Source organism: Oncorhynchus clarkii, chromosome 3 (assembly GCF_045791955.1).
Source record: "Oncorhynchus clarkii lewisi isolate Uvic-CL-2024 chromosome 3, UVic_Ocla_1.0, whole genome shotgun sequence".
NCBI lineage: Eukaryota > Metazoa > Chordata > Actinopteri > Salmoniformes > Salmonidae > Oncorhynchus > Oncorhynchus clarkii.
In genome coordinates this window covers 19,889,275-19,904,250 of record NC_092149.1, presented here as the reverse complement: position 1 = coordinate 19,904,250, position 14,976 = coordinate 19,889,275, and the positions used below count along the sequence as shown (strand labels likewise).

General features: G+C 40.4%; 1 protein-coding gene across 2 annotated transcripts; it reads right to left on the bottom strand.

The window, feature by feature from the left end:
- Nucleotides 1–3,340: 3,340 nt before the first annotated feature.
- LOC139390596 (sulfotransferase family 2, cytosolic sulfotransferase 3) lies at nucleotides 3,341–6,856 on the bottom strand. 2 transcript variants are annotated; one of them, XM_071137821.1, is made up of 6 exons: nucleotides 6,128–6,365; nucleotides 5,124–5,332; nucleotides 4,773–4,899; nucleotides 4,570–4,664; nucleotides 4,280–4,460; nucleotides 3,341–4,115 (listed from the first exon to the last, which is right to left on the bottom strand). In XM_071137821.1, exons 1-6 carry the CDS (start codon nucleotides 6,264–6,266, stop codon nucleotides 4,000–4,002), a joined length of 867 nt encoding a protein of 288 aa, XP_070993922.1. In that variant the 5' UTR covers nucleotides 6,267–6,365; the 3' UTR covers nucleotides 3,341–3,999. The 2 variants fall into 2 exon arrangements, with proteins under 2 accessions (XP_070993922.1, XP_070993931.1); XM_071137830.1 differs by lacking the exon at nucleotides 6,128–6,365 and adding an exon at nucleotides 6,689–6,856 and having other exon boundaries at nucleotides 3,771–4,115.
- Nucleotides 6,857–14,976: the final 8,120 nt, after the last annotated feature.

Sequence of the window (14,976 nt, the reverse complement as noted above, 5' to 3'; positions counted from 1 at the left end):
AATACAGTTTTATATCTTTATGTTTGAAGCCTGAATTGTGGCAAAAGGTCGCAAAGTTCAAGGGGGCCGAATACTTTCGCAAGGCACTGTATATGAGGCAACAGTACAGAATGTCACTGAGGGTATTTTCATACACATCTGTTTTACCATTTAGAAATAAAAGGACTTTATCTAGACCCCCATTTGAAGCTGTCATATGTATTTGGACAAATTCACTTATTGTGTATTACATTTAGTCAAACATTTCTTATTTGGTCCCATATTTATTTTTTTATTTTTTTATTTTACCTTTATTTAGCCAGGCAAGTCAGTTAAGAACAAATTCTTATTTTCAATGACGGCCTGGGAACTGGGTTAACTGCCTGTTCAGGGGCAGAACGACAGATTTGTACCTTGTCAGCTCGGGGGTTTGAACTCGCAACCTTCCGGTTACTAGTCCAACGCTCTAACCACTAGGCTACCCTGCCGCCCCGGCAGGCTACCCTACCAAGCAAACAATGACTACATCATGCTTGTGACTACACACTTGGTGGATGCATTTGCAGGTTGTTTTGGTTGTGGTGCCCAATAGAAATAAATGGTAAATAATGTATTGTGTCATTTTGGAGTCACTTTTACTGTAAATAAGAAAATAATATGTCTTTGAACACTTCTACATTCATGTGGATGCTACCATGGTTAGGGATAAGCATGAATGAATCGTGAATAATGATGAGTAAGAAAGTTACAGATACATAACTATAATACCCTGAATAAAATTGTGACTTCACCTGTTATTGGTAATTGGTAAGATGTTAGCATGTTTTGGGGGAATCTGTAACTTTCTCACTCATCCTTATTCACGATTCATTCATGATTAGGCCTATCTGTAATCATGGTAGCATTCACATTAATGTAGAAATGTTCAGAAACATATTATATTCTTATTTACAATAATGATTTGAAAATTACTCAATACATTAGTCACAATTCTCTGGCATTCAGGCCAAAGAGTTCAATCTTGGTTTCATCAGACCAGAGAATTTTGTTTCTCATGGTCTGAGAGTCCTTTAGGTGCAAACTCCAAGAGGTCAAACTCCAAGAGGGCTGTCATGTGCCTTTTACTGAGGAGTGGCTTCTGTCTGGCCACTCTACTCTACTCTACCTGATTGGTGGAGTGCTGCAGAGATGGTTGTCCTTCTGGAAGGTTCTCCCATCTCCACAGATGAACTACGGAGCTCTGTCAGAGTGACCATCCGGTTCTTGGTCACCTCCCTGACCAAGACCCTTTTCCCCCAAATGTTCAGTTTGGCCGGGCGGCCAGCTTTAGAAAGTTTCTTGGTGGTTCCAAACTTCTTCCATTTAAGAATAATGGAGGCCACTGTGTTCTTGGGACCTTCAATGCTGCAGACATTTTTTGGTACCCTTGCCCAGATCTGTGCCTCGGCACAATCCTGTCTCGGAGCTCTACGGACAATTCCTTCGATCTCATGGCTTGGTTTTTGCTGTGACATGCACTGTCAAGTGTGGGACCTTATATACAGTGCCTTCAGAAAGTATTCAGACCCCTTGACTTTTCCACATTTTGTGACGTTACAGCCTTATTCTAAAATGTATTAAATATTTTTTTCTCAACAATCTACACACAATACCCCATAATGACAAAGCGAAAACAGGTTTTTAGAAATGTTTGCAAATGTATTAAATATTAAAATACCCTATTTACATAAGTATTCGCACACTTTGCTATGAGACTAGAAATTGAGCTCAGGTGCATCCTGCTTCCATTGATCATCCTTGAGATGTTTCTACAACTTCATTGGAGTCCACCTGTGGAAAATTAAATTGATTGGACATGATTTGGAAAGGCACACACCTGTCTATATAAGGTCCCACAGTTGACAGTGCATGTCAGAGCAAAAACCAAGCCATGAGGTCTAAGGAATTGTCCCTAGACCTCCGAGACATGGAACAGGTAGGTTCGCTGGACCTTATTCATGGTTCCTTCACGTGTAAAGGTGGTTGAATTATTAGGGAATTAAGTCAAGGTCAGAATACGGCGTATCTATAGACACACCTCCCCCACACCTTAATTTATTCATTTATTATATAGTGGGTGAATAGCATGCTATTCTCATACTTAAATTCAAGGTCAGAATATAAATAGAGAAAAGCGCATAAATAGAGGATTACGTTCTATTTACACTTGCTTAACTTGGGTCAGAATCTGGGCCTGAGTGATTATGGTAAAATGCATAAAATTCATTAATTTCCAAATGGATATGTATGGAAACACCTTAAAATAAAATGTGACATTATGTACTGTCGCCTCATCTAAAACATTTGTCTAAATCAAAATGCTGGAGTATAGAGCCAAGTTAAAAGTTTTAGCTTCACTGTCCATATATGGTACATTTACAGAGGAGTGTAATTGGGTCGGTTTCATTCATCCTTTACTTGCCTGTTCATTCATGCCAACAGGTCTCTGGACTTTTCTGTCCATGCATTCAGGCCGTTAAGATGGCAGAGAAATACGGAGTGTTTCCTACTCTCTCATGTTCCATGGACACATTTTATGTTGCGAACCAGCATTCGGGAGAGGTATAACATAGAGGTATGCAAATGGCATGTTGCTGATTGTACAGCTGTATAGATATGCATCTTCATGTATTGTTGAACATTTCCATGACCTGTTTCTCCACTACCCCATGCACACTATTCAGCATTCATTGTCCAGCATCAACTCTGTCATATCACAAAGCCCTTTGGGGTGGTGTCCTGGACTAAGATTAATCTAAATCCTGGGGAAAAAAATGCTATTTCAATGGGAATTCTCCATTGGCCATGCTTTTTAGTCCAGGACTAGGTGTAATCCGTGTCTTGTAAATCAGCCCTTTGTGTTATCTGTCTCATCCTCACCCTGTCAGGGCCAGAGCTAGTCAGGGCTTAGGGACTGATCGTTATAGGCCTACGACATAGGACTGTGAGAAGTTGATATCAACTTAGCCACCCTAATAATATGTTGATTTCTACAGGGAACCATTTGCGATGACTGGTGTATGACTGCTTTCTGCGAACCATGTGTTCAATGCCAAATCGTTCATGAAGTCAATAAGGAGATTCCTAACTGACAGAGCCGGAAAGTGAATGCTGATCCCCAAAGTGTTGTCTAGCTATGTCTTGTTATGAAAATGTTCATTAAATTGTTTCAGTGAGGAGCCTCAAGTTTTTGTACAATAAACGTATTATGGTTACATTAGGACTGTTGTCATCTGAAGACTATGCCTGCAAGTCAAACTTTTTATGTGAGCACAACCCTTTAGCCAAATCCTCAGCAGTAAGAAAAAACAAGACACAGTACGATGTGACGGACAGATGTATACAATATGTAATATAACTTACAGTATTTGACTATTTATGATAAGTCTGTTATTACCAGATTATGGCTAATTTAAATGTATTCAACTACCAGTGGTTTATGTAAAAATGTTAAAAATGTGAAATAAGAACTACACAAGAATAGTTCAGGAGGTTCTTGTATTATTATTGTATTGCTAGATATTACTGCACTATTGGAGCTAGAAACATAAGCATTTCGCTGCACCTGCGATAATATCTGCAGAACTGTATACGTGACCAATAAACTTTGATTTGAAAGCCGGTCTGACTTAACCAACAAGCACTGAGTTCAATCAAAATACTAGCAAAGTTACAAAATATCCAGTTAACCACAAGTCATTCCTGTGGCAGCAGGACTTTTGGACCATTTCAAATCTAATTTAATTTGTCACATGCTTCATAAACAACAGGTGTAGACTAATACTGAAATGCTTACTTCCCAACAATGCAGAGCGAGAAAAATAAATGATTGAAAAATAATAATGAGGAATAAATGCATAAGTGACATTACACTTGTGCTGTGGATGCAGAGATGCATTTAGAAAGTCCATTTGTTTTAAATTCTCCACTGTCTAACTGCCTGCAATGTCAAGAAAACGTTGTCGGTACATTTCCACCTGTTCACTCCTCATCCCATGGGAATTTTATGTTTGTTCCGTTCATTTCCTTTTTTAGGACAGCTGTGAATTTGAAATCCTGCTCAGGACTGAAATGATTTTTCCAGTCTCCAGCAACCCCTGAAAGAACAAGGTGAATGTGCTTTAATTGAATAGTGAAATATATGGGAGCAAAAAATGGTTGCAGTAGCGCATGATGAGAGAACATCATTCTACTAGCCGCATTCTGGGTTCCTATCCCGCTGCAGGGAGTGATTACCCCCTATCTTGCCAGTTTCCATTACCTTTTCTAAGGAAGGTGGACTTGCTGCTATCCATGATCTCCTGTGGCACCAGGGAGTAGTTTGACATGGCATTTAACTTCATGTTGCTGAAACAGCAGTGGTTGGCTACACGATCCAGAGTTTCTTCACTTAGGTCCCGACCAAGGAACCGTGAGAGGCGTTCCAGCACTCCCCGCAGGTCCTTCAGGAGAGAAACAGACATATGTAAGCAGTTTGGCCTGGGGTTAGCCTAGTTCACTATCAGTCTGGTCACGCAGGATTGAGGCGGTTTGCATTGATTGGTGTTTTACCTTGACCATTTCTTCATAGGTAATGTATAGGATTCTGTCTCCCAGATCTGAATTTCGCCAGCTTTTCACATGGTCTGTCCACTTCCCAAACAACACTGTGTAGATAAACAAATGTTAATTACAATCAAACCCAGTTACCCTCTTCTTTAGTATGGGCATCAAAAGGTCCCTCACATTTATTTATATATCCTAGCATTTTTCACCTTGCCCAGAGAGAAACTTATTTAGAAACTCATCAAAAGTCCCAGGGTCATCCAGGAAACTGGCCATCTTGTGGAAGTGAAATGATGACACCATAACATCTTTTGGGTTCCGGGTAACATAAATGACCTAAATGAAAGCAAATAAAGTCTTAAATATGAGTTCCATAGACAAACTTTCAAGAGCCCAGTGTGATAGCTAAATTATAAGTTAATTACATTGCATGTAGGCACATTTTTTTCAATTGTTTTATTCATTTGCAATGCTGAAGTCAGTCCATTAAACATACTGCAAGAGTCTCTTCAGTTGTTACTGTCTAGTAGTTGCTCTCAGTTCCTGGATCAGGGCCCTACCTTGGCTTTGGAGGGGAAGAAGGAGGGGGGCATGAGATGGTAGGGCATATGAGAGACCATTGCCCGTGGTGAGGGCAGACGGTCCAGAACTAGGGCTGCTCGTGTCTCCTCCAGCCAGGGAACCCGGTCCCAGTTGGGAATAGTTTGCACTGGAGTAAGGTCTCCTCCATTTAGGACTAAAGGTACAATCTCTTGCATCCATGTGGTACCTGGTAAACATTACCTTAATTAGTTATTGTAAGTAAGTCCTATTATAGTAATAAAAAACACACATTACATATTTTCTTTCGTCTGACAAGTTTTTGGGATGTAAAAATGTCCAACTGCAATGCCTGGGAGACTAAACTGCATTGGTGTAAACTACTTAAATAGTACTTTAAAGTATTTTTACTTAAGTCGTTTTATAGGGGCATCTGTACTTTGCTATTTATATTTTTGACAACTTTTACTTCACTACATTCCTAAAGAAAGTATTGTACTTTTTACTTTATACATTTTCTCCTACAGCCAAAAATACAAAATGTTGAATGCAGCAGGGCAGGAACATTTTGAAATTCATGGCCTTATCAAGAGAACACGTGTCATTCCTACTGCCTCTGGTCTGGCTGACTCACTGAACACAAATGCATCTTTTGTAGATAACGTCTGAGTGTGCCCTTGGCTATCCGTACATTTTAAAAACAATAAAATGGTGCCGTTTGCTTTGATTAATATAAGGAATTTGAAATTATTTAAACTTTTCCTTTCGATACTTAAGTATATTTTAGAAATTTGATTTACTTTTGATACTTAAGTATATTTAAAACCAAATACATTTGGTACATACATTTGACTTTTACTCTAGTAACGTTAGTATTGTACTACGTGACTTTCACTTTTATTTTAGTAACTTTCTATTAAGGTATCTACTTTTATTCAAGTTTGACAATTTGGTACTTTTCCACGACTACTAAACTTTAAATGACATGAAGCCATACTAACGTTAGAGTACAGTATGTTCTTACCAGACTTTGGGTAAGTCACTGTGAAAATATCTTCATCTTCAACTTTAATTTCCTCCGCGTATTTAAAACTTTCAAAAGAGTGAGTTTCTTTCGGGCACAAAAGACCGTGATAAACGATATAATTTCCATCATTCGCCATACTTAAACACAATTTACAGAGTTAAAGTAAAGTATGCTAATTTTCGGTGAAAAACAATGTCTGCGAGTCAGTAAAGTGGGAGGGAAGTGCATTCCTTTTGTGCAATTTGTGCGCAGATGCCAAAACGTTTTAACAATTCACTCAGCCGATAGCAGCATTATTCATTGACAATAATACACTAATAATAAGTAATTCATAATAATTAAAATAATTGCTCATACTAATATTACTACTAATAATACAATAATACAAATGTTGAATAGATAGATTTGGACCCATCCCAAGATGCAGTTACAACACCAAAATTAGTTAAATTATGTAATGTATGAAAATTATGTCAAGTTGTTGATCCCTGGATTTGAAGATGGTGCCTCAAAGTTGGCAGATCACACTGAGATATGGAAATTTGTTGCATACATTACCTGATTTGGGGTAAGTAATGGCAAACACATCGCTGTCCTGAACTTTGAAATCATTGGCATATTTCAGACTCTCCTCATTGTGAACCACAGTTGGTAACAAAATTCCATGGTGAAGAAAGTACCTGTCTGATGCCATGGAACACACTCAGGTATAGCCTGCAGTAAAGTTCTGCCAGTTCAGCAGCCCTGGCATATGTTTAATGCATCAATGCAAATGTGAGAGAGGAAAGAATCCCTCCCCCTCTTGTAGCTCTTTCTTGCAATGGGGTCTTTGTCAAGGGCAGAATCACCCAGAGAAGGGCTTGAGATGGGATGGATGGCCCCTGCAGGAGCAGTAAACCCAATACAAGAAAGGAAGGAGTGTTTGTAAACCTTGTCACTCTCAATCTATTCCCCACAGCGAAAGGGTATGCAAACAATGAGACATCCCACCTAATGTTGCAACCATTACAAATAGGTCTACGTGGCCAATGAATAACAAGGAGAAGCACAGCACTCGCCATAATATTTTAAATACCTTTATTGCTATGGGATGATCAGTTGAATAGCTTAAAAAAGTGTGATATGTTTCGCCATGGCCTTCTACCTTGTTGCAGGAGGAGCTATCATTTGTCTGTCCAGAAGACTGAGTTCACCTCACTCCTGTTCCTTCACTTCCTTGCTTTCACTGAGATATGGTAACATTTTGCACAATAATGTTATTATGCATGAACTGAACAGCTCTTGTATTGTGATGTAATGCACATTTGATGCAGCCAGGCCTAACTGAAACTGACTAGCAGATTCTGTAGGTCAGTCATTCTGACTAGGACTCACTCAATGGAGCCTTTGTCCAGGGCAGAACTGTAAGTCTGGGGCAGAATGCCAGAGAGAGGGCCTGAGATAGGATATGGCCCTGCGTTTGCCATCCTGTAATTTAGGCTACATTTATACAAGCAGCCCATTTCTGATAATTTCCACTAATAGGCCTTTTGACCAATCAGATCAGTTCTGAAAAAGATCTGATCCCTAGAGCTTAAATATGGCAGAGTTAAGATGCCACATACCAAGACATTCAAATCTGTTGCATGAACTTCCTTGTAAAAAATAAAATATATGTAATGGCTTCCTCTTCCCATACATTTACAAGATTGACCAAGTGCCTCTTGGCAGAAAAGCATGTTCCTTTACATGAGGGTAATGAAGGATTAACAAAGTTCTGGTTTAGCAGGGGCCTGTTTAGAAGGTTGTAGCGTACCTTACAAAATAATCCTACAGGAATCTTGTAGGACTTTTAGTTAGGGGTTAGAGAATGTTCAGATAGAAATGTATTATGTAAAACAGAAAAGATTGTGTCAGGTAGAATGTAATCGTGTTGGCTCAGTTTCTTACATTTATATAGGAATGTTTTACTTCATTGAATACAGCCCAAGTCCCCGGTCACCACAGTGTAGCGCCAACAATCACAAAGCATGAGACCTTTTTGAAGTGAGGGAGAAAACAGGTTGGTCAATAGGTTTCTACACAGACTATACTGGTCAACAGGTTTCTACACAGACTAGACTGGTCAACAGGTTTCTACACAGACTAGACTGGTCAACAGGTTTCTATACAAACAAGACTGGTCAACAGGTTTCTATACAGACTATACTGGTCAACAGGTTTCTACACAGACTAGACTGGTCAACAGGTTTCTACACAGACTATACTGGTCAACAGGTTTCTACAGACTAGACTGGTCAACAGGTTTCTACACAGACTAGACTGGTCAACAGGTTTCCACAGACTAGACTGGTCAACAGGTTTCTATACAGACTAGACTGGTCAACAGGTTTCTGTAAAGACTTGACTGGTCAACAGGTTTCTACAGACTAGACTGGTCAACAGGTTTCTACACAGACTAGACTGGTCAACCAACAGGTTTCTACACAGACTAAACTGGTCAACATGTTTCTATACAGTCTAGACTGGTCAACAGGTGTCTACACAGACTAGACTGGTCAACAGGTGTCTACACAGACTAGACTGGACAACATGTTTCTATACAGACTAGACTGGTCAACAGGTTTCTACAGACTAGACTGGTCAACAGGTTTCTACAGACTAGACTGGTCAACAGGTTTCTACACAGACTAGACTGGTCAACAGGTTTCTACACAGACTAGACTGGTCAACAGGTTTCTATACAAACAAGACTGGTCAACAGGTTTCTATACAGACTATACTGGTCAACAGGTTTCTACACAGACTAGACTGGTCAACAGGTTTCTACACAGACTATACTGGTCAACAGGTTTCTACAGACTAGACTGGTCAACAGGTTTCTACACAGACTAGACTGGTCAACAGGTTTCCACAGACTAGACTGGTCAACAGGTTTCTATACAGACTAGACTGGTCAACAGGTTTCTGTAAAGACTTGACTGGTCAACAGGTTTCTACAGACTAGACTGGTCAACAGGTTTCTACACAGACTAGACTGGTCAACCAACAGGTTTCTACACAGACTAAACTGGTCAACATGTTTCTATACAGTCTAGACTGGTCAACAGGTGTCTACACAGACTAGACTGGTCAACAGGTGTCTACACAGACTAGACTGGACAACATGTTTCTATACAGACTAGACTGGTCAACAGGTTTCTACAGACTAGACTGGTCAACAGGTTTCTACAGACTAGACTGGTCAACAGGTTTCTATACAGACTAGACTGGTCAACAGGTTTCTGTAAAGACTTGACTGGTCAACAGGTTTCTACAGACTAGACTGGTCAACAGGTTTCTACAGACTAGACTGGTCAACAGGTTTCTACACAGACTAGACTGGTCAACCAACAGGTTTCTACACAGACTAAACTGGTCAACATTTTTCTATACAGACTAGACTGGTCAACAGGTTTCTACAGACTAGACTGGTCAACATGTTTCTATACAGACTAAACTGGTCAACCAACAGGTTTCTACACAGACTAAACTGGTCAACATGTTTCTATACAGACTAGACTGGTCAACAGGTTTCTACAGACTAGACTGGTCAACATGTTTCTATACAGACTAGACTGGTCAACAGGTGTCTGTCTATACAGACTAGACTGGTCAACAGGTGTCTACACAGACTAGACTGGTCAACAGGTTTCTACAGACTAGACTGGTCAACGGGTGTCTACACAGACTAGACAACATGTTTCTATACAGACTAGACTGGTCAACAGGTTTCTATACAGACTAGACTGGTCAACAGGTTTCTACAGACTATACAACAGGTTTCTACACAGACTAGACTGGTCATGAAGTTTCTATACAGACTAGACTGGTCAACAGGATTATATACAGACTAGACTGGTCAACAGGATTATATACAGACTAGACTGGTCAACAGGATTATATACAGACTAGACTGGTCAACAGGTTTTTACACAGACTAGACTGGTCAACAGGATTATATACAGACTAGACTGGTCAACAGGTTTTTACACAGACTAGACTGGTCAACAGGATTATATACAGACTAGACTGGTCAACAGGTTTTTACACAGACTAAACTGGTCAACAGGTTTTTACACAGACTAGACTGGTCAACAGGTTTTTACACAGACTAAACTGGTCAACAGGTTTACACAGACTAAACTGGTCAACAGGTCTTTACACAGACTAGACTGGTCAACAGGTTTCCATAAAGACTGGTCAACAGGCGTCTACACAGACTAGACTGGTCAATACATTTCAATACATTTCTATGCAGACACCAGGTTTCTATACAGACTAGACTGGTCAACAGGTTTCTACACAGACTATACTGGTCAACAGGTTTCTACAGACTAGACTGGTCAACAGGTTTCTACACAGACTAGACTGGTCAACAGGTTTCCACAGACTAGACTGGTCAACAGGTTTCTATACAGACTAGACTGGTCAACAGGTTTCTGTAAAGACTTGACTGGTCAACAGGTTTCTACAGACTAGACTGGTCAACAGGTTTCTACACAGACTAGACTGGTCAACCAACAGGTTTCTACACAGACTAAACTGGTCAACATGTTTCTATACAGTCTAGACTGGTCAACAGGTGTCTACACAGACTAGACTGGTCAACAGGTGTCTACACAGACTAGACTGGACAACATGTTTCTATACAGACTAGACTGGTCAACAGGTTTCTACAGACTAGACTGGTCAACAGGTTTCTACAGACTAGACTGGTCAACAGGTTTCTATACAGACTAGACTGGTCAACAGGTTTCTGTAAAGACTTGACTGGTCAACAGGTTTCTACAGACTAGACTGGTCAACAGGTTTCTACAGACTAGACTGGTCAACAGGTTTCTACACAGACTAGACTGGTCAACCAACAGGTTTCTACACAGACTAAACTGGTCAACATTTTTCTATACAGACTAGACTGGTCAACAGGTTTCTACAGACTAGACTGGTCAACATGTTTCTATACAGACTAAACTGGTCAACCAACAGGTTTCTACACAGACTAAACTGGTCAACATGTTTCTATACAGACTAGACTGGTCAACAGGTTTCTACAGACTAGACTGGTCAACATGTTTCTATACAGACTAGACTGGTCAACAGGTGTCTGTCTATACAGACTAGACTGGTCAACAGGTGTCTACACAGACTAGACTGGTCAACAGGTTTCTACAGACTAGACTGGTCAACGGGTGTCTACACAGACTAGACAACATGTTTCTATACAGACTAGACTGGTCAACAGGTTTCTATACAGACTAGACTGGTCAACAGGTTTCTACAGACTATACAACAGGTTTCTACACAGACTAGACTGGTCATGAAGTTTCTATACAGACTAGACTGGTCAACAGGATTATATACAGACTAGACTGGTCAACAGGATTATATACAGACTAGACTGGTCAACAGGATTATATACAGACTAGACTGGTCAACAGGTTTTTACACAGACTAGACTGGTCAACAGGATTATATACAGACTAGACTGGTCAACAGGTTTTTACACAGACTAGACTGGTCAACAGGATTATATACAGACTAGACTGGTCAACAGGTTTTTACACAGACTAAACTGGTCAACAGGTTTTTACACAGACTAGACTGGTCAACAGGTTTTTACACAGACTAAACTGGTCAACAGGTTTACACAGACTAAACTGGTCAACAGGTCTTTACACAGACTAGACTGGTCAACAGGTTTCCATAAAGACTGGTCAACAGGCGTCTACACAGACTAGACTGGTCAATACATTTCAATACATTTCTATGCAGACACCAGGTTTCTATACAGACTAGACTGGTCAACAGGTTTCTACACAGACTATACTGGTCAACAGGTTTCTACAGACTAGACTGGTCAACAGGTTTCTACACAGACTAGACTGGTCAACAGGTTTCCACAGACTAGACTGGTCAACAGGTTTCTATACAGACTAGACTGGTCAACAGGTTTCTGTAAAGACTTGACTGGTCAACAGGTTTCTACAGACTAGACTGGTCAACAGGTTTCTACACAGACTAGACTGGTCAACCAACAGGTTTCTACACAGACTAAACTGGTCAACATGTTTCTATACAGTCTAGACTGGTCAACAGGTGTCTACACAGACTAGACTGGTCAACAGGTGTCTACACAGACTAGACTGGACAACATGTTTCTATACAGACTAGACTGGTCAACAGGTTTCTACAGACTAGACTGGTCAACAGGTTTCTACAGACTAGACTGGTCAACAGGTTTCTATACAGACTAGACTGGTCAACAGGTTTCTGTAAAGACTTGACTGGTCAACAGGTTTCTACAGACTAGACTGGTCAACAGGTTTCTACAGACTAGACTGGTCAACAGGTTTCTACACAGACTAGACTGGTCAACCAACAGGTTTCTACACAGACTAAACTGGTCAACATTTTTCTATACAGACTAGACTGGTCAACAGGTTTCTACAGACTAGACTGGTCAACATGTTTCTATACAGACTAAACTGGTCAACCAACAGGTTTCTACACAGACTAAACTGGTCAACATGTTTCTATACAGACTAGACTGGTCAACAGGTTTCTACAGACTAGACTGGTCAACATGTTTCTATACAGACTAGACTGGTCAACAGGTGTCTGTCTATACAGACTAGACTGGTCAACAGGTGTCTACACAGACTAGACTGGTCAACAGGTTTCTACAGACTAGACTGGTCAACGGGTGTCTACACAGACTAGACAACATGTTTCTATACAGACTAGACTGGTCAACAGGTTTCTATACAGACTAGACTGGTCAATACATTTCAATACATTTCTATGCAGACACCAGGTTTCTATACAGACTAGACTGGTCAACAGGTTTCTACACAGACTATACTGGTCAACAGGTTTCTACAGACTAGACTGGTCAACAGGTTTCTACACAGACTAGACTGGTCAACAGGTTTCCACAGACTAGACTGGTCAACAGGTTTCTATACAGACTAGACTGGTCAACAGGTTTCTGTAAAGACTTGACTGGTCAACAGGTTTCTACAGACTAGACTGGTCAACAGGTTTCTACACAGACTAGACTGGTCAACCAACAGGTTTCTACACAGACTAAACTGGTCAACATGTTTCTATACAGTCTAGACTGGTCAACAGGTGTCTACACAGACTAGACTGGTCAACAGGTGTCTACACAGACTAGACTGGACAACATGTTTCTATACAGACTAGACTGGTCAACAGGTTTCTACAGACTAGACTGGTCAACAGGTTTCTACAGACTAGACTGGTCAACAGGTTTCTATACAGACTAGACTGGTCAACAGGTTTCTGTAAAGACTTGACTGGTCAACAGGTTTCTACAGACTAGACTGGTCAACAGGTTTCTACAGACTAGACTGGTCAACAGGTTTCTACACAGACTAGACTGGTCAACCAACAGGTTTCTACACAGACTAAACTGGTCAACATTTTTCTATACAGACTAGACTGGTCAACAGGTTTCTACAGACTAGACTGGTCAACATGTTTCTATACAGACTAAACTGGTCAACCAACAGGTTTCTACACAGACTAAACTGGTCAACATGTTTCTATACAGACTAGACTGGTCAACAGGTTTCTACAGACTAGACTGGTCAACATGTTTCTATACAGACTAGACTGGTCAACAGGTGTCTGTCTATACAGACTAGACTGGTCAACAGGTGTCTACACAGACTAGACTGGTCAACAGGTTTCTACAGACTAGACTGGTCAACGGGTGTCTACACAGACTAGACAACATGTTTCTATACAGACTAGACTGGTCAACAGGTTTCTATACAGACTAGACTGGTCAACAGGTTTCTACAGACTATACAACAGGTTTCTACACAGACTAGACTGGTCATGAAGTTTCTATACAGACTAGACTGGTCAACAGGATTATATACAGACTAGACTGGTCAACAGGATTATATACAGACTAGACTGGTCAACAGGATTATATACAGACTAGACTGGTCAACAGGTTTTTACACAGACTAGACTGGTCAACAGGATTATATACAGACTAGACTGGTCAACAGGTTTTTACACAGACTAGACTGGTCAACAGGATTATATACAGACTAGACTGGTCAACAGGTTTTTACACAGACTAAACTGGTCAACAGGTTTTTACACAGACTAGACTGGTCAACAGGTTTTTACACAGACTAAACTGGTCAACAGGTTTACACAGACTAAACTGGTCAACAGGTCTTTACACAGACTAGACTGGTCAACAGGTTTCCATAAAGACTGGTCAACAGGCGTCTACACAGACTAGACTGGTCAATACATTTCAATACATTTCTATGCAGACACCAGGTTTCTATACAGACTAGACTGGTCAACAGGTTTCTATACAAACCAGACTAGTCATTTTAAGGCTAACTAGAAGGGGAACAAATCTATTATCTCCGGCATGAATTAGAAGTGGCATTCCGGTGGTAGGTGTGGAGCGTCGATTCTTCCGATTGGAAAGGAAATATGTGTGGGAATCTGGACACAAGAGTATTCATCATTCCTGGACATGCCCACTACTGTACAGACACCAAGTCACCATGGAAATCAGCAGAATTGGGCCCCACAGTACATAATAGGGTTTGTAGTAACAGTAGGTCAGTTGTGACAGCAAGTCAAGTGTGATTTGATTATCTCCCTACAACACCACACATAAAGCTCTCATACTAGGAGCCCGAACTACACCTCAATGTTGAGTACAAATTTGACTTCTATCTCCTGCCTTTTGTAAATATCTATACAAAATCAAATTAAAACATTGTCTATCGTATGTAATAAGCACACTGTGCGCAATCAAAAGT